The following is a 21139-nucleotide window of genomic DNA, read 5'->3' on the forward strand; positions in this document are numbered from 1 at the left end:
CTAATTCTCATAACAGTCTCTCTCCTAAAACTGGTATCTTTTATACAGAGAAAAGCAAAAGTCAGCTTGCCCAAATCCAAACAGCTTAGTAAAGGGCATTTTAATATACCCCCAAACCTATATTTTTATATGACACCATTTCCTATTAATATGATCATGTGTATAGCACTTGGTATTGAGTATGTAGCATTTACATTAGAAGTCAGAAAAAATCCATTGCATGAAAGACGTGGTCATCTTCCATTTCCCAACAGCCATCTTTATACAATACAACAAACAAATACAAACCCTTTAAACATGCCCAAAAAGGATATTTAGTCAGTCAAAGAGATCCTATCACTTTGTATTTACTGCATAGAAGAGAGGCAACAATTATAAAGTCTAATTCAATACAATAGGTGACTTTTTGTTTTTAAAATCATAACTTTTAAAGTCAAACAACCTGCCTACCCACCCATCCACTCTTGCACCCAAACATTTACGAGGACTCTTAAAACTTGGGGGAGAAGAGGAATTGGTTAGGGAAGGAAAAAGCAGAGGGTTTATGTGGCCTGAGAGTTGTTATTTAATGGATGAGAGCTGATCTTTGAACATCTTAATAAGGTTCTTCACCAAAGCCAAAGCAACATCCAGCAAAACCACACTACAACACTATACACCAAACTGCACTCTCCAGCCACTCTGCACTGCTGGAGCACTCAAGCACACCATCCATACCTTAGGGGTATCAACACACTCTTCCTCCATAAAGGCGGCTTCTGCTTGACAGCTGGATGTTGGAAATGAAAAGGCCTCCACATTGGATGCCTGTGGGAGGAGGGTAGATCTCATCAGTCTCACGTTCGGTGAATGCAAGGTCACTGGGAGCCCCACAGTTTGTGCCTGAAAATATGGCAAGAACAGACAGCATGGGAACATTATTACTTGTTCTATACACATGCATTCTACTCTTAGAACTAAGCAAGTCTTCCTGAGGCAATAAAAAGATAAGGTGTTATTCACTGGAACTCCAGAAAAGACTTGCCTGTATGTGTATACATGTATGCATGCACGCGCATGGTAAGCACTAAATTTAAGTCTCAATAAATCAGGCATTCTGAAATAAACTGTACAGAATTTGGTTCCTGTCTCACTGTGAGAGATAGACCTTCCACAGAGGCAAAACATAGCCTTTGTAATGAATCAAAGAAGGAGCTTTGTCTCGATTCAATAAACTTCCACTTTTTCTTTAAATATGCTAACTGAAAGATACAAAAAACAAAACAACAACAACAAAAACACCCCAAACCCCGAAATCGCCCAGCCTATAGGAACTCAACAATGAGCTAGGGTCTGATATACACAAGCCCACAGCTAGCTATAAAGAAGGTACATGAAGTAATTGTCTTTTCCTACTTTTCCTCCCCATGGGAAGAAGAAGAGAGAAACAGTTACTCAGGGTGACAGGATGGTCCCCTTCCTTTGCCTGCTGCAGGAATAGGAGAAATGTTTATTGCTACAAGTACTGTTCTTGAAACTAGTCTGCTACACAGAGCTCTGGGTCTATTTCTGCCTTTCTCTCTTATCACCTTGGGCCTACTGCTTCTACCTCTTAAATGCTGGGGTTACAAGTATGTGCCACCATCACCCTTGGCCTCCTGTAGGTGGTTCAATCCACTCTTCTGTCTATTTTAAGTGCTTTAAGTAAACAAAGATTACACTATTCTTATAAAAATCATTTAAGAGTCTTTCCTTTTGACAATTGGCAATGACTAATCTTACTTCTGAAGCTCCTGTATGGTCCTTCCATCCACAGCTTTTAAGAACTGGCAGAATAATTTCTTAGCTATATCTTGAACTAAGATATAGCTATAACAGACACTGTGAAACATCAAAGGGGACAATTATCTTACCAGATTCTAACAGGAAGAGAAACAGCCTCTATTTTCCCTGCTACAGTTACAAGGGATACAAGATGGTGACTTTTAAATACAAACAAAAGGGACAAAACTGTATGAAATTCTATTTCTTTTTCAAGGTGTGGGCTTGATTTATTAATAAGTAAGACAATTACTTACTTATTAATTGTATGATGACTTTAATCAGGCAATCTAACTTTCTCTGAATCTTTTCTATTCCTGTCGAAATGGTGTAATACCCACTTCATAGTGAAGCTAAGACTGAAAGTTAACATGTGAATCCCTCAGTTTAGCTATGTTAATTCCTCTTTCCCTTCCAGTCTTAAAATGACCCCAAGGGCAAAACAACTGGACAGGAAGATGGATGCAGTTTTGGTCTCAGTCAGTGTCTCATTGCTTCCAGTTGGACTTTTAAGCTGATTTTTTGTTTTTGTTTTTGTTTCTGAGACAGGGTCTCTCCATGTAGCCCTGGAACTTGCTATGTAAACCAGGCCAGCCTGGAATGCATAGAGATCCAGCAGCTTCTGCCTCCCAAGTGCTGAGATTAAATACATAATTTAATCTCAATTAAATTAGCCACGATGTTCAGCTAAATTGATAATTTTTTTGTTTTGATTTTTTGTGGTTTTCAAAGCAGGGTTTCTCTATGGCTTTGGAGGCTGTCCTGGAACTAGCTCTTGTAGACCAGACTGGTTTCGAACTCACAGAGATCTGCCTGCCTCTGCCTCCCGAGTGCTGGAATTAAAGGCATGCACCACCAATGCCCGGCTTAAATACACTTTATATAGGATATATTCTGATACTAATATCATTAGATACATTGCATGAAAAATTGGATAAAACAGTATACCATTTGTAGTGAGTGGATGGGAAACACTGCAAACAAGACTACACACCATCTGAGCACGATAAAGGTGCAGCTTTTCTTCCATCATCCTTCTTTGGGCTTTAATCTTTCTGGCTACCATGCAACACTTTCATTTCCTAATAAGGTACATTTACTACAGTCCTATCTCATCAGCAGCTTTTCAATCAATTTCTAGTTCCCTAATTTCAGAGCCTGTTCCTTTCACCTGAGAGTAGGGAAAGCCTTCCCCAAAGACAGTGCACTGGAAATGAGATGCCCACATCTGATCACAAGGGCTGTTCTAGCTTGGTCATGTCTCCCTAGAATTTTGACTCTTTTTGGCGGACTGAGCTGTGTCAGACTAAGCACACCACATTTTCCTTGACAACTCTTTTTTTTTTTTTTTACAAGGTTTTATTCTGGAGTTCCAGCTGGCACTGACCCCTGAATCCTCCAGGCTCCATAGTGCTAGGACTACAGGCACACACCATGACACTTGGCCTCCTCAACCACTTTTAAGACTATAGAAGTTAACCAAGAATTTGGATATAACAAGAAGGTATATCATTTTGATGTAACATTTCCTAGGAAATATAGTCATGTTTTATTAGTCTGTGTGAAGTGACTATTGAAGTCTTCAGAAGCTGAGATGTGGTGTGGTTGAGGGTTTGACAAGGAAGTACAAAACCCTGGGTTCAATCCCCAGTATTAGGCAAAAAAATATCCTTCTGGAATAAAGGAGGATATTGACACATAAAGGTATTCTCAAATTATAAAGTGATGAGAGAACGTTACTATGTCATACCTGCTGGCCACTGAGTCACAGGTGCATACTACACAGCAGGCTGATATTCTCATAAGAGGAGTAAGAGACACAGAGGTCTCCCCATAATCCACGAGGAAAAGCCTATGATGGCGCAGCAGGAGGTAACCATCTACTAGCCTAGAAGAGAGACTGTGCTAGAAACTCACTTGAGGGCTCCCAGATCTCATGCTTTGAGCCTCCAGAATCATGAGAACATAAATGCCGATCTTGTATTTTGCTATGGCAGCCCAAACAAATTAAGATAAAACTCTGTCCTACGGTTGTGGAACAACCTATAATCAGATAGAGCAGAAGAGAGTTTTATTCTCGTCTGCTTGAAGCTGATACAAACTCAAAGTAGAAAGGTTGTTTAAAAACTAGTATGTAGGGTTTATGAGAAAAGGGTAAAAGTTCTCTTTTTTTTTCTCCTAAATAGTTTCCTGAAGCTGGTTATTTGCAAAGTTTCTGGCATGACATACAGCAAATGAAAAGTACTTGCCACCTACCTATAGTGAGAAGCTCACTGCTGTGTACAAAACAATGATGGGCACTCCATCACTAGAATGACGACTGCTTATGAGCAAGGGCTGGCTCCTGGGTACTTCAGTGGCTGCTACACTGCCTAGCAGATGAGAACTGTACTCTGCTGAACACAACTGTTCCCACAGCTTAACTAATTTTATCTTGGCAGCAAGCATATTAAGCAGGCACTATTTCCCTTTTATATTTACAGACATAGGATTTCACAAATGCTGACCAGAGCAAAATCACTAATCTCTATGTAGAACTCAAGGCCTGCATGATTCTATAGTTTGTGTGACCTCTGTATGTTGTTTCCTGGTTTTGTTTTGTTTAGTGTTATGTCTACTCTCTCTCTCTTTATTTTTTGAGACAGGGTTACTCTGTGTAGCTTTGGAGCCTATCCTGGCACTCGCTCTGGAGACCAGGCTGGCCTCAAACTCACAGAAATCCACCTACCTCTGCCTCCCGAGTGCTGGGATTAAAGGCAAGTGCCACCAATGCCCTGCAGTCTACTTGCTTTTTAAAAGAAAATTCAAACAAGGAAGCTCGCCAGGTAGTGGCGCACATCTTGGATCCCAGCACCAGGGAGGAAAACACAGGTGGATCTCTGTGAGTTTAGAGGCCAATCTGGTCTACAGAGTGAGTTCCAGGACAGCCAGAGGTAGACAGAGAAACTCTGTCTCTAAAAACCCAAAATAAAATAAATAAAATAAACAAAACAAGGAAGCTCTATTAAAAACTTTGGGCAAATCAGTTTTTTGTTTTTTTGGACAAGACCCACTAAAACAGAGGGCAGGAAGCATTTCTTCAGCTGTGGGACCTCCTTCTTAGGGTTCAGAAGGCATTTTCAACAAGTTAGTAGGTGAGTTGAGACGCTGTATTTTAGAGGTAGACATGTGAAGTCATAGTATGCAGTTTGATGCTGACTTGGGCCAGTGCACACAATGAAAAGAACTCATGGTGTGCTTGGCAGTAAAAACTTAAGTTACCAACAAAAGAAGCCATGTACATTATACACCTGTACCCCAAGCCAAATTAAACACAATTTGAGATATCTGAGGGATTTGCTTACCATGCAGACAGGGAAGGATCTTGTACAGCAACACGTGCTGGTGCTTGGGAACAACTGTTGATGTAACCCTTCACCACTCTCACTTGTGGAATATTTAAGAAGAATAAAGAAACTTAGTCGAGAAAGTATGTTACTACACTAGTGGCATCCTGTTTCCTCTCCTTTTGTCTAGCCATACTTGTATGTAGGAAGGACTTCACTATAGCTCACTATTATCAATACAGCTTAGGAGTTTTTTTTTCCCTTCCTCTCTTGCTCAAAAGCAATGCTATTCAATGCTGAAGGTGTCAACATGCTCAGAAATACTGTAATACAAATATCTGGAGCTATACTGATACAGTATTCCCTCACAATTGTATTGACACATTATTTTATTTATAAGATATTTAAGAAAAATATATAATTCACCTGTTAGAAATCAAGAATTTTCATTCCCTCATTTTTTCATGTTCTATAGAAGCCAATGAAAAAATCTTTCTATATCCCTGTACATTTATAATTCTGTTTAACATGGAGTGCTACTTACAGATGAGGCAGGCATCTTAATGGGAAGAAACCATTCCTTTCCCAGCCGCTCCACACAAGTCCTAGACCTCTCTCAGACCACATCACTCTCCTAGCATTGAGCTATGTGCTCACTGTGTCTTTAGGCCTTTGAGGAGAATGTTGCCTCTAACTCTGTTGTGGAACAGATACTCAGCATGTGCTATGTGCTAGGTACTGTTTACAGGCTTCACAGATATCAACTCATCTTGTCACAGCACTTAGTGTCATTCCCATTTTAGGACAGGTCAAGTGAGGCACAGAATCTGGGAATCGCTCTGGCACCCCTGCCTCTAATCACTAAGTGGAGCTGCGTTTCCCATCAGTGTTAAACTCACACAGGTCTAGCTGTCTGAGCCCTTCCTCCCTTTCTACCAGCACTACATCAAGTCTTCAGCATTCTGCATCTCAATTAGTGTAAGAATCTCAGAGGCATTCTTCAAAAATTTCTGCGCTTCCTAGGCTAGGCAGGGTGGCACACACCTTTAATCCCAGTACAGGCAAGTGGATGTCTGGGAGTTGGAGACCAACCTGGTCTATATAACAAGTTCCAGGCCAGCCAGTGAGATCCTGCCCCCTGTCCCCAGCTCTTCCCTAACCAAGCCATCCTTTCTAATGCTCCCATACTAACTGGCTTATGGTCTTCGTAAGATTGTTATTGCTTCCTCAATTATAAGTCATCCTTGGCATTAGGAAGCTCTTCACAATACTGCTTCCAATTACCATTCCAAATTTTTATTTTCTTAGACTTCAGCTCAAATGGACTGAATTAGTAGGAACAGGGCCTACAGGCCATGTGAGCACTTTTATTCATTTTGTGTGCATCACCTTCCTAGTCATGTCTTTGGTATTGAATGTTGCTTTCACAGTCTCATACCTCCATGAAGAGCTGTTTTAAATGTCATCTTTCCCATGAAGCTCTTCCTATTCAAATAAGCCTCTCTCCCTTGCCCTCAGCTCTTCAATAGCACCCATATTCCTGTCCTAGAGAATGATTCTGGCCTTCTCTTATTGCTTCTAGACTACAGCTTTGAGAACCATGATGGTGTTCCATGCATTCAAACTCCTAGAGTACCTAACAACAGCAGCCTGCACATGGTCAATGTGCAACATAATTCTGTTAAATGAACTGAAAGTACAGGCTAGTTACATTAATTCTCAAGATTAGCAAATGATTAAGTGATTAAAAGACAAAAAAAAAAATTAAAGTTAATCCCTAAAAGCAGGAAGGTGCTAAAAGTTTTGAGACTCTAGTGAGTGACGGTGGCTGAAACCCAGGAAAACACTGTAGAAGATGAGATACTAACCTTTTGTACCAAACATAAAAAAGCACATGCATAGATGAGACTGGTGGCTCTATGGGCCGTTACCTTGGCAACTGTTTGTTCCGCAATGGTGCTAGGCCTGCGCTGGCGGCCATCAAGTCTCTGCTCCACAGGAAAACTGCTCCTGTGTGATTTCAGACGTTCCACCAACAAGAAATAAATGGCAGCAAAGTGATTATAGCTCTTGTTTTGCAAAGACTGAAAGAAAAAACAAGTGCTGAAGGTAGAGAACGATAAAAACCAACTAAGAGATCTATACTTCTTTAAAGGGGAGGGTAAGGTAAGTGTTCTGCAAATAAAAATCACAAAACCTCCCTTTTCCATTCCCCCGGCTTCTAAGAAGGGAGTAATAGCCTCTGCCATGTGCCCCTGCTGCCATGATGTTCAAAGGTACATGTGGAGATATTTCGTTTGTGTCTTAACAAATAAAGCTGTACAGGAACAAGTGAGCCCTCTGAGATCCACGCACATGAATTTCCATAATAATTTTGGCTTGAGATTTTAGATCTGTATTTTCACTCACTCAATTTTAGATACCAAGGTACTTAGTACTAAGTAAGGCTGGCCAGCACCCTGTGCTCCAAAGTTCTAACTCTGAAGCTTCAGGCAAACCAAGTTCAATTCTGAAAACTCTGACGTGAATGAACAAAGCCTTTGCAGAGCTTTCTGGTGGTTATTTTGGGCTGGACAATGACATCTGGATGGTAGATGGAGAGACACTGTGTCTGTGTTCTTAGGTAATATTTTCCTCTTGTTTCTGCAGTCCCACCCTTTGAAAACCTTGAATAAAAACTTACTTCCCAAATTTTTCACATTGCTAGTCTGCCAGCTTTCCTGGGACGCCAGTGCAATAGAGAAACAACTTCTTTTTTGGCTTCTAATACCACCTGACAATCCATATGGGTGCTGTATGGGGTAACAGGAAACCCTCAGGAAAAACAAAAAACTCACAGACCAGAGGGACCCACAGAAGCCCAGAATCTATTCCATGGAAAACATCACTGAGTGCACAAAGCACAGAGTGAGACAGCAAGTTTGGTTTTGCTCACAGCCACAATAGGAGATAAGAAACAGTCTCTATAAAGGCACTGCTCTGCTTTGGTGGGGCTGCTATTGTGCAGGCACTGTGTATGTTCTATATGCATGCTAACTGTTAGATAGAAAAAAAAGCCAAGAGGAAATTTCCAGGTTCAAATCTTTCTTCATTCTATAACCATTAATATTTCCAAACCACAACTTCACTTGGTTTTGCCTGTTTAGTTTCTCTGGGTCTCCTAACCCTCCACTGGCTTGCTTTAATGTGATGCTTTTCTGTTGGCTCTTGGCTCAGTCCTTAGTCTTGTTCCATATATGTACATTTATAGTTCATACAAACTGGTTTTATACCATTATCAAACTTCATTTCACTTTCAAAGAAACCTTGTATTCGTTGGTGATAGGGTCTCACTATATAACTCTGACTATCCTTGAACCCACAGATATCTACTTGCCTCACAGTGTTGGGATTAAAGGTGTGTATTACCACCATGCCCAGCCTCTATCTTGTATATTTAAGCCCCAGTCTTAGCCTTTTTTGAATCCTCTGAAAATTATTTCCTTGGGCTTCTTGGCAGAGAGGGTGAAGGAAGGAGATTATTAGAGATTGAATAACAGCAACTGTAAATAGAGCCTGATGTCATCATCAGGGAACCCTGAGCAGTACACCCAGGCATTGGAGAGTATGTGCTAAAAGACCAGAATGACAGGTGTGAGCATGGAAATTTAAGGGACAAACACAGAAGAACCCTAAAATATCTCCAGACACATCTCCATCACTTTACCTCAATAGTCTTCTGCTGATCAATTCCAAGGCTGTGCATCAATCGCAGAACCTGTTCATTAAATTCTCCGATAGACGCCTCATTTTCTTGTTCTTGTGGATAGAGAATAGGTCTTTGTACAGGAACTTCTATGAGCATCCACTTATGCTCCTTGATTTGAGCTATGCTTAGCCGTTTGGAAGGATCGAGGACCAACATCCTTCTAATAAGGTGTTCACAATCTGTGGAAAAAAAAACCATAAAAAGTCACATAGATCACCTTCAGACATACTTACATGGCCCATACTTACTTTGCACAACATTTATTATATCTGTATCCTTCACTGCAGGACAAATGAGCAAATGAATGCATGAAGGGTGACTGGTCAAGTTCAGATGCTGAACAAACACTTAGGAAACACAAGTGAGTATAAGCCTACCTGTGTGCTGAAAAAGCCTTTCTGGTGCGTTTTATCTAGCCACACTTAGATTTCAACAAAGGAAAAATAATTCTAAGCTTCATTCTCAGAACAAGAACTGATCCTTGGTCCTACTCAGGAATGTTCAGTAAAGCCAGCTGGGAGAGCATCATGCTTGTTCCAGTGAGCGGCAGCTTTTCTCATCAGTGCTGCCAAGGACCATGTATGCAGCTCTGCTTCTGATGACACTATGTACACTGCAGCTGCAGCTCCGAGTGACAGCAAGCTCTTCACCACTCTCTTCCAACTCAGCCTCCTGCCACTCACATCTATCAGACACTGTGCTAAGTGCTTTGTGCAGAGTAATTTCTTCATCCTTATGTCACCTCAAGGGCAGGAATTATTGTTAACTCCGCTTTACAGATGAGCCAAAACTGCAGGGCCAGTGAATAGTTAACTCAGGATTCCAACCAGGTAGTCTGTCTCCAGAGCCTGTATGACCTTGCCTTCCCCAGTGCATTAATTATGTCTACTGTTTGCAGGAATAAGAGATAAGGGTGAAAACTGAAGACACAACTAAGGAGTCATCAAACTGTCGTCGATATGACAGCCTAAAACAAGACAAGTAGGGACTGTGGCATTTCAATTGAATTTATCAGAGTTCCACCAGTTGACTTTGAATTTAAGACTTTTAATTTTGCAAATCTATTTCATACATAGAGTAAAATGATTGTAAGCCAGCATCTATGGAGTCTAAAATAAACCGGGACATTTATAGACCCAAGCTGAATGGAAAGACTTGCTGCTCTTAATCTGGGTAGCTTCTGTTCTCAGTTACAAGGAGGAAGGTTGGAACTTGTCTCGTCTACATGGAGGGTGTTGCAGAGCTCCATGGCTTTTAAAATGACTTAGTCATTTTATCTGGTACCCAAACTCTCAGCAGGGAAATTTTGGCTAGGACTTCATACAGCACAAATTCCGTAATGCACAGCCAATATGTGGAACAGCTCGTTACCTTCTGACATGAAATATGGAATCCGGAATCTTCCTTCCAAAACCCTCTGCCTCAAAATAGGGAGAGTTGGTCCATCAAAAGGCAGAGCTCCACAGACAAGGACATAAAGAACAACTCCCATGCTCTAGGGAAGAAAACAACGCAGTCACTTTCAGGGAGAACTTCAACACGCTGATTTTCCAAAACCCGCCACAGCTCCTAAAACTACATGGATTGATGGGTTCCTGTCCAAAATTCCCATCTTACTTCTGTGGTGAGAGTTAGGCATAAATACCAAATGATCTGAATTTGATCATTTTGCTCACCACATCACTTCAAATCGTTGTTGATATTAGGATGGTGACACTTGTCCCCAGAAGTTCTTTCCTAGGGATCCATCTCCAGATGTTCTGACTAATTACAGTCCACTGGATGGGGAGACTATGAAATCTTATCCATGTGTTGAATATCAGGAGCTTCTAAGATAGGTCAGAGTACCAATTATTATGATAGATACATTTAACATATCAAAGCAAAGCAGTACCCATATGTCCAGCTGTGGTCCTTCATATTGCTGCCCTTCAAAGACTTCTGGGGCTGCATAAGGGGGGCTGCCACACCATGTTGCAAGAAGTTCACCAGTTTTAAAGAAATTTCCAAAACCGAAATCTGTTGGGATGGAAATAAATGTTACTTTCATTTCTGCTCCCAATCTACACTGCATTTCTCAATAATCAATTTTGTAATGTGAGACCACAAAGATGAGGGTGACATCTATCTTGTAGTATTTCCCTATAATTACCACAGTGATAAGCTAATAATCAATAATGAACATTGCTGAATAAATGCATATGCAAATTGAGTTCTCCACTAAAACAGAACATGTGAGAGATAGAAGATGACTTTAAACCATGGTCTTTGTTGTTGTTTTGACACAGGATCTCACTGTGTGCCCTGGGCTGGCTTTGAACTCATCATTTTCCTGCCTTGCAATTCTTAAACCATGCCTTTCTTTTTTTGTTCTATTTGTGTGGACAACCACTGTGAATTTGACTACTATAGAATGTAAGTTACTTGATGATTACTAATGGACTTTTCATTCTGTATAGTCTATAAGAGGTAAATGAGTAAAACCCAACTAAGTAGCAACATATACCAGCTTTTGAGGCAACTGAGAATTTTTAACAACTCTTTAAACGTTGATCCATACATCCTACTATAGGCAGATACACATCTGAATATCTTGTTAACAAATGATAGCATATGGCCTGGCCACAAGCCACCCATCACCACTATCACTTATATGCTCATTTCTGGAATGCAGTGGCATTATACTTCAAAACAATTGTAAGCCTTTCCCCTTATAATCTTAGTCACAGTGACACTACAGTTTTGATACCCAGAATGCACTCTGCAAACACTCTACTCAATGCCTTCCATATGCACATGCATACAAGTTTTCAGTGTCTTTTATCATAGATGGATGTTTACCCTTTTGATAAGACTCAAGAAACAAATTCCAACTGTTGTACAAGTTAGGACCACAATCTCTTGTGCTTTGAGTCTTGAAAGTGAGAGGCTCTGGCTTTCTACTAGTATGTGCAAAGCATTGCACGCACAGGGAGCCTAAGCAAAGACTCAAAAAAAGTGGATCCAGTCTCCACTGCCAGCCAGACTGGCTTTAGGGCCAGAGACAGTGCCTGTGAACCTTAGTTTCCCTTCCTGTAAAGCTGCAATAATAAACATGCCCAGATGGCAGCTGTCATGAGGATTTGACCAATGTGCTAACATAAACTCCTGCTTTGTTTGTGCCTTGAGACAATACACATTTGGAAAAAATATTCTTTCAGCCTGCAGACATAAGAACAGGTAAGCATCAGACACAGTAATTACTGTAACCATGTCATAGCTGCTTCATGGAAGAGAATAATAACTACAAAGTTAGGGAGAACTAGAAGTGACTTAAGAGTTTGTCTCTTTCTAACCCTAGTGTCCTAGGAAAGGTATTTTACATCTCTGAAGCTTAGGTTTCCAAATCTATGCCAGTGAGAATTACTGACCTGCCCAGATAAGATGCAGCAAGGATTAATGATTGAAGACATGAAATGCCGAGAACACAGATGTGAAATGTCAGTGCTTCTTCAGTGAGACCACTGATACCAGAGAAAAAGGTCATGAGGAACTGCACAGAAGAGCAGAAAAACCAGCAGGAGCGTAAGGCTCAGGAGAGAAAAGAAGGTGCATTTGGGAAAAAGCCCCAGCCTCAACCCATGCCTGTGGGCAATATGAGGTCGTGGGGACAGGGTGCCAATCACATCCATCTTTACAATGTAACACCACTCCAGAGATCTTTGTCATGCACAGAGATGTTTATAATATTTAGAAAAACTAAACTCTCGAATGAGTTAAGAATTAGGTACTCAAATCTACTTTAAAGAGGAAAAGGCTAATTTCCTGTAGAGACACAACCCAACTCTGGAATAAATGATTGGAGAGCCTGAGGCAGGCACAGTGTTGACTGCATTTTAAAACACAACGGCAAGATGAGTTTTTCAAGTAGCATGAAAGAGTTTGAATGTCTTAAAGAGCTAGACAAAGTGCTTCACTCGGAACTTCCGAACACCCTGGAGAAATGAACTCTAAGGAGGGAGGACACAAGCCTGTTGGGAAGACAGCTTGGCATGTGGCCTTGAGGTCACTCATCAGTACATTTCTGAGTCCGACAGCAAGAACTGAGGAAGAATCACCATGTCTAGGGTAGCCCTTTCCAACCTAATTTGTGCAGATCTGGGCAGAGAAAGCATTCTGTTGAGTCACAAAAAGGTGGTACTAAATGGACACATGTTTTCTAGGTATCCAATTCTGTAGAACAATCAGAGCCACACTGAATGGCAGCCAGGCTCACTACACTATCACAGAACCAAACCTGTTCACATCCAAGAGCCTTTGCCAGAGCACTTCCAAAATTATATTTGTGATAACCTGCTGCTAAGATTTAAGATGTACTTACGTAGAAAAAGGCTCTGAAACACAATGTACTCTGTAAATGGCAGTGAGGGCATCATGTATGCAGGGAAAGCTACACGTGCAGCCCATGTCTTTGTCTTTTAAAGGTTTTTTTTTTTTTTATCATGTTACATGGTAATCTAAGCTTTTTGGGTAGTCTTTAGTAAAGCAATGTCGAAAACTTACTTCAGGAGAAAGTTAAGCACTTGCCTGAGGATGATGCAGCTGGCTACTGCACTGCAGACATGGACCAGAAACCAGGTTTAACCGCACCTTACATCCTTCCCTGATGCAGTGATGTTAGCTATTTGTAACCAAGTTAATAACTTCGAGGTTAAAGAATTGGCAATAAAAAGGCATTGTTAAAAGCCATTTATATTTCTTCATAGAAATCTGGGTAATTTTTTTTCATTTACAGCCTATAGCTTTCTGTAAATGGAATACAGTGAATGAGGTAAGGGGTGAGCATGTAGATGAAATAGAAACATTCAGGATTTCTGATTACCATTTACTAAGACAGAACAGACTATACAACTGCCCTTCAGTATCTCTGGGGGACTGGTTAAAGGACCCTCAGTGGGTAGCAAAATCTGGATGTTGAGGCCCCTTATATAAAACGGGGCAGTACTTGCATACAACCCTCACACTTCCTCCTATACTTTAAATCATCTCTGGATTATGTACAATGCCTAATACAGTACAGAGGCAGTCTAAATAGTTGCTATATTTAATTGCTTACAGTATAATGGCAAAACCACCACAACCAACAACAAAAATAACAAAACAACTCTGCACAGGTTTAGTAGAGATACAACCTTCCTAGGTCTATCCACATAGTACCAATAAGCAATACTTTCCATCATCTGTGCTTGATTAAATCCCAGGATGTGGGGCCCACAGATACAGAGCCTATTGTGTTCCCATTTCATCATATTAACCACTTCGCTAATCTCTTTACTACACACACGAATGCTGTACATATGGTTTGTGTTGTTAGCCACTGGAGACAGCATACAGCAAAGTCTCACAACAACTCAGAATAGTTACAGATCCCATCATCATCAGCTTTGGGCAACAATTAGGGAAACAACCACTTGGGCATCTCTAGCCCAGATGTAGATTTCAGGCCACGTCAGATCAGAGAATTAAACAGGAAAATGTTTCCTGTCTAGCATGGCCTCAATTCTATTTTTAAAGTTTCATTTAAAAATATTTATCTATGTGTAGAGGTATGTGCATGCCATGGCACACATGTGGATGTCACACGACAACTTGCTGGGATTAGTTCTTTCCTTCCACTATGTGGATTCCAGGGATTCGACTCAGGTCATGAGGCTTCTCACCAAGTGCCATTACCCACAGTGAGCCATCTTGCTGGCTCTAAATCTCATTTTTAAAATGCCAAATATAAAATAATATATACTTATGGACTGCAATGTGATATTCTGATATGTTTGCATTGTTCAATGGCCAAATCTCACTAATTAAATCTATCACCTCATTAATTACAATTCCTCTGTGATGAAGAGATGTTTATTTATTACACTGCTGGATCATTCACTGTTGTAGATATTTGACTCTGTGAACTACAACGGAATACTGCTGTCATATATTCAGACATTCCAACTGTTCGAGCTTTGGCTAATGCCTATGTCTTTCTAATCTGCTTCTTTTAACATTTTTTTCTTTTTTAAATTTAGTTTTACGTACTTCTGTATCTTCAGACACCAGAAGATTACCCAAGCTCATCTTGTATCTTCTTCGCCCTACCCTTAACACCACTACTTCTCCAAGATGCTATGGTTCTTTTTGTTGAATAAAATATTTAGAAACCTAGATTAGGCCCCAGATTTGTACATTGATATGTTTAAGTATCCTCAGCTACAAGTGAGTAAAACTGAATTCAAATACAGGTCAAGAGTGCTTGTTTAAATAGTTTTATTAAAGCCCTAATTATGCCACTAGGCAGAGTTTAATATAACTTAAAATTGGAGGTAAGCTGCCTAAAATCCAGATCAATCCCTACCATTAAACAGAGAAGAAGGATTTTAAATTCATTTTTGTGACAGATGAAGCTGAACTATCAGGTCTTTAATCACAGCACCTTACTATGTGAAGGTGAACAATTAGGATGTTTATAGAGTTGTATCTTAATGCACACTTATATTCATTTTAGGAAGCTATATTCATTCTAAGAGTGCATGAAGGAGCCGGGTGGTGGTAGCAGCACTTAGGAGGCAGAGATAGGCAGATCTCTGTGAGTTTGAGGCCAGTCAGGTCTACAGAGTGAATTCCAGGACAGCCATGGCAACACAGAGAAGCTCTTGTCTCTAAAAGCCAAAAAGAGTACATGATGGGCTATGCAGACAACTCTGTCCTCGTTATGTCAAGATGATGCATGTTTTCCTCCCTGCGATACTAAGGCATGCACTCTGAAGTTTTACTCTCACAATAGTTTCAAGATTTCCCAATATAGACACACTCACACACTTGGTTTATATATGGTTTCAATATTTATGAAAGATAGGATTTGGGCTAGAATATTTAACTGAAGATCAGTTACTGACACTCATGGGAATCAAGTTGGCCTCAAAAGCTGAGTCATATAACTACCTCTAATGCAACCAGTTACAAGCCACAGTTATCACACATTGGAACTATTAGTCTTTTATGCCCCATGTTTTGAAAGATAACTGACCTTTATCTTCCTGATAACAAAGCCACTATTATTGTCATCATAAATAACTTGAATTACCAGTGCCTGAGCATCATTCGAAAAGAGCCACTGTTTTAGGCACAAAAGAGTCATATAAAGAGTAAATAAGCTGTTGTTGATTACTGCATAACGGGAACACCAAGCACAGGACAGATTTCTACTGTTTGTTACAGCAATATGCAGCTGGGAACTGCTACAATGCAGACTCTGATTCAGCAAGGCCCGAGCTTTGTCCCCTGGCCAGCTCTGAAGTGACGCCATGAGTTTGAGCATCAAGGAATACACAACAGTCCAAGCTGTGCCTAAGAAACTAAGGATGATTAACTGTTGGTCAGTATTTACTGTTGCAAAATAATAATTACTAAACACATTCAGTTTTTTTTTGTAACTAAGGAAAAATTGTTTAGTAATTTGAGTCGTTTTTTTAAAAGAAGGGAAAAGCAAATAAATACATTAATTTTTTTAAAAAGGAAACCTATAAAGATCTTTACTTTATGCTAGGAAAATGTAATTTCTATGGACTACACCTCAGGCAGTTTTTCATCTCTGTGTGTTCTAATGTCTATTTTATAATTTTACAATAATTCTAGGGTTGATGGGATAGCTCTTTGGAAAAAGATGACTGATGCCATATTATGACCTAAGTTCAATTTCCTGGACCCCTGTGTAGGAAGTTGAGAATTGACTCTTGCAGGTTGTCCTTTGACCTCCACACTGGTGCACTTACACTTCCCTTCCCAAATAGAACACACACACACACACACACACACACACACACACACACACACACACACCTCAGTCAATGTGATTTTAAAAATTATCTTGCTGAGAAACAGGTGGCTTGATGGTTAAATTCAGCCTTTCTTAAATGACCAATAGAATTAGGCTGATGAAAGGATACACGTTTGTTATTATCCTAGTAGGAGTGAAGAAGATAATCACAAGGAAATGAATACTGACAAATGAAAGGTAGGAGAGTGACAGGAACCAGGCTTGACTGATTGCACAAACTGAAAACCCATTAGCCAAACCTGACTTCAATGCATATTTTGTTGTCCAACATCAAGAAAAAGCCAGTTGCCTCCTTCACCTCCAAACACCAGCCATTCTGTCTAATAGGAGGCCACAGGAATAATCACAAAGCTGAGATGAAATGTTATCCTCAGACTAGTAGGAACCATGTAGAATCATCTAGTTGTTCCCAATCAGGTAGTCCAAGAGTCAAGAAACAAAGAAACAATGATCTTTTGCCTTAGTGGAGAAAGGATGGGAAGGACAGACATAAATGGAGGCCTAAAGCACTCCTCTACAATCCAGGCTTGATGAACTGAACCTGCAAAGCAGGACTGATGGATGTATGTCATCATGCTTGCATATGCAAGGCCACTTTCCCATTTTATATGATACCAGTAGCAGGAGGATAATGAATGGAAGAAGACTGACAAATGTTTTTTTTAATAAATTCCCCTTTCACCTCCATTCTTTCTAATTTCTAGAGGACAAGACTGAAACTGCATACACAGAAACCTTATCTCAAGGCCTTTTAGTAAGTGGAAAGCTGTAGAAGCAATGGCAGAAGTGACAAACTACCAATCCAGTCAGAAAAAAAATGTTCTTTTTGAGCTAAAGTGACTTGTGATACTCAGGTCAGACTAATTTAGCTAATTCTATATTACTAATTACATTTTAGGCTTTGCTTAGAGGAAATGTTTTGTCAGACAGAGACACTTTCAAACACAAGTGATGCACTTTGCTCATTCCTTTACCATCTGCATTGACAAGACTTTAAGGCCAGTAGACTTTATTTAAATTGTGTTGAAGGAAGTTATTTGGCTATCAAAGTTTTATATCTTACTTTCTTTTTTTATGTTTTAGAGTTATCTTTTTTTTATTTGAAATATAAACAAAATTGTTTTACATGTCAATCCCAGTTCCCTCTCCCTCCCCGCCTCCCCCCCCACCTCACTACTAAAACCCTACCTATCCCATATCCTTTCTGCTTCCCAGAGAGGGTGAGACCTTCCAGAGGGGGCCATCAGAGTCTTTCATCTCCTTTGGGATAAGTACTAGGCCCACCCCCGTGTGTCTTGGCTCAGGGAGTATCCCTCTATGTGGAATGGGCTCCCAAAGTCCACGCCTATGCTAGGGATAAGTACTGAACTACTACAGGAGGTCCACTAGCTTTCCGAGGTTTCCTCACTGAAACCCATGTTCCTGGGATCTGGATCAGTCCCATGCTGGTATCTCAGCTATCAGTCTGGGGAGCAAGAGTTCCCCAATGTTCAGGTCAGCTTACAGCTTACAGCTTACTTTCAATGGACTCAATTAGCCTCCTTTTATTGAGTGCTTATTTGGTGCCAAGAAATTTAACTAACAATTTATTTTGCAAACACTTTAACAGGACCATGTACCAGATGCAGTTTTAAGTACTCTGCAAATATTAATTCAAGTAACAGCCACCATGAGATATGAACATATGCCATTCCTCTTTCACAGATAAGAAACTGAGATCAGGGGGTTGAGAAAATGTCTCCAAGGTTAGTAAGCTAGTAAGTGGCATGCCAGGATTCATTCCCAAGTGGCCTGCTTATTACCTACTATACTGTATTGCCTCCTTGTCTTAAACAATCATTAATTTCTACATACTGTCCCTGAAAAACAGTAATTTCTAATTAACAGGGCAGAAGCCCTGGCCTGGAGAAGTTAATTAACCTAGCCAAGGTGACAGATGCAAATGACATCACCAGAGTCTGTACTGCACTGCCTGTTACCAGGCTCAGCACTCCATACCAAGTCTTGTTTGAATTGTGGTAATTAAAAAAAAAAAGATTTATTTTTACTATTTTTAACTATCATGCATATGTGCATGCGCGCATGTGTTGTGTGCAGTGCTCACAGAGTCCAGAAGAGGGTGCTGCATCTCATGGAGCTGGTTACACACAGTTGTGAGTCACTTTGTGGTGCTGGGAACTGAACTTGCAACCCTGGAAGAACATTATGAGCTCTTCACTGCTGAGCATCTCTCCAACTCTGAGTTCTAGTTATTTTCTGAGAACTTCTAAGCAATTAATATATTTGAATCACCAGTTATTTATTATAAAACTTTCTCAAGATGTGAAAGTTGGAGGATAAAACTAAAGATAACTCACCTTAACGCATCAATAATCACTATAAGCTACAACAGTCAAGATGTTGAGGCAGAAACAGTGCTGCAAGTATGGGACCTCCTGAAATGTCCTAAGCTCCTATTTCATGAAGCGTGGCGGCCTCATGATTGAGAAAACCTGAACACAGCTGCAGGTGAACCCCTGGCTCTGCACTATTGAGTTATTACTGCAGGAAGCATAAGCTAAAAATTAATCTCAGAGCCATGCTTCTGTATTTGTGAAAACTAACCAAGATTTGTCTTTTAAATATAGGCATATTTTACATGAAAATCTGATTTTGATTTGACTTTTCAACTTCAATATAGGCAGTTTAAAAAATTCACTTTTAGCAAATTAGAGAGATCTTGATAAGCAAAAGAAGCAGGGGAAAAGCTAATACCTTGAGCAATAATTCTGTCCTTTTTTTTTTTTTTAAGTTTTGATTTCTTTACATGGAGCCCCACAGGCCAAGTGTGGTAGATCTCTTGAAAAGTCAAGAATTCCAAGATATCAAAAGATTATGTTCTTAAAGGTAAGCAGGGCCATCCGAAGCTATAAGTTCTATTGATAAAGAGCAAATGTTTGGTGGGGGATCATGTAAAAGACAAGCTTCTAATCTGGCCTATACTTTCTGGTCCACCCAGCTCCTGCCAATGATAGAGTAATGCATCTGAGTCCTCACTAGAGAAATTTCTTTCTACAATAGATAGTAATACAGAGACCACACCTGGTCAATGTATGGAGGATAAGACTGCTGTTGTCCAGCCCTAAGTGGGACTGCTATACCCCACCTGCTCCCCTCAAGGCTCAAGGATCCTGGAAGGAAGGGGGGTAGTCAGAGGTAGTAGACCTCTCAACAGCAAAACAGTACTTGCTGGGCATGACAGTACTGTCATACACATGAACTCACAGAGGCTGTTACTTCTTGCACAAGACCTGTACACAATCAAGCCAGCCAAAATCCCAGCACACACAGGGGAGGGGACTCATGAAGTTCCACTTCTAGCAGGAGGAGTTTTAACAAGTGATGGCTGCCAGGGGCAGTAGAGTTGGTGTTCTTTAGTGATACACAGGGCCTGAAAGGCTATCATGTTCCAATAGAGTAGCCCATGTACACATAGGTAGCACTAGGTGCACTCAGTGAGGAGGGAAATGTGAGTGGTAGATTTGATTAAGAATTTACTTTTGTGCTTCTGGTGATGAACACTTTGTAAATTTCAGAGTGCAAACTTAAAGTCTCAATGCCTTCTCTGCCTAACATGATTCCCAGGAGCCCTTGCGGTAATAAAGGGATAGACAGGTGAAGCTGGAGCTCCTGGCCTCTAACTACAGCTCCAGGAGGTTAAAAAGGGGGGAGGGCTTTTCTGTAAAAGGTAATTTTAAGACAGCTGATACTTTTAAGAAGAAAATGAAAATAAAAAAATAAACAAAAAACAATCCAGAACTAAGTTAGAGAAGGTTGGCAAAAATAAGTAAAATGAATGAGACCAAACAGAAAGGGCCCTCACACCAAAAAAAAAAAAAAAAGGTGATTAAAGTATATGTGGGGAAATCCCAGAAATGAAAGTAGTTAACACATAAAAAACTAAGACATAAAACAACCCTTTATAGAAACACTGCTACTATGTATTGCATTTTTACAACAAAAAGTTACACATTTTGTAGAGAACCCCGACACACCAGTGCAGCCCCAAGACTGTTCCACAGTCTTCAGTTATCATGCTCCCCCAGCCATCTCCATCTCCATACTATTGCCAGTTTGCTGATATGCAAAGTAAATTTCGCTATCCCAATTCCACTTCACTCAGATCCACACTGTAAACCTCAATAGCTCTGATTCCCATTAACTATAAAACCAACTCTCAAATCTCTGACAAGGCATTCAAGACCGCTCCTACTCTGCTGGCCTAAGTTACTCCTCTACTGCTCCCTTTGCCCATACTAAGCTATGAGCTTAACCATCCCAGTCTCTGTCTGCCTGACTATGGTGTCTGCTCCTGCATTTTTGGCAAGCAGTCAACTCATCTCTCCAGCATAAGTTCAAACA

The 21139-nt window shown here is 40.3% G+C and overlaps 1 protein-coding gene across 9 annotated transcripts in view; it reads right to left on the bottom strand.

Annotated features, from left to right (window-relative positions):
- Sik2 (salt inducible kinase 2) overlaps positions 1–21139 on the bottom strand; it is a 100651-nt gene that overhangs the window by 13639 nt on the left and 65873 nt on the right. For 8 of the 9 annotated variants that reach the window (XR_003484743.2, XR_003484742.2, XM_027412163.2 and 5 more), the window contains 5 exons: positions 10769–10893; positions 10246–10369; positions 8833–9053; positions 7058–7210; positions 718–882 (listed from right to left, as the gene is read on the bottom strand). Coding sequence is in view for 7 of the 9 variants with exons in the window: in XM_027412163.2 (XP_027267964.1) it covers positions 718–882; positions 7058–7210; positions 8833–9053; positions 10246–10369; positions 10769–10893 (788 nt within the window). In the remaining 2 variants the exon portion in view is untranslated. The remainder of the gene's footprint in view (positions 1–717; positions 883–7057; positions 7211–8832; positions 9054–10245; positions 10370–10768; positions 10894–21139) is intronic. The other variant, XM_027412165.2, reaches the window with a different exon arrangement.

The sequence above is a fragment of the Cricetulus griseus genome, chromosome 4 (assembly GCF_003668045.3).
Source record: "Cricetulus griseus strain 17A/GY chromosome 4, alternate assembly CriGri-PICRH-1.0, whole genome shotgun sequence".
Taxonomy (NCBI): domain Eukaryota; kingdom Metazoa; phylum Chordata; class Mammalia; order Rodentia; family Cricetidae; genus Cricetulus; species Cricetulus griseus.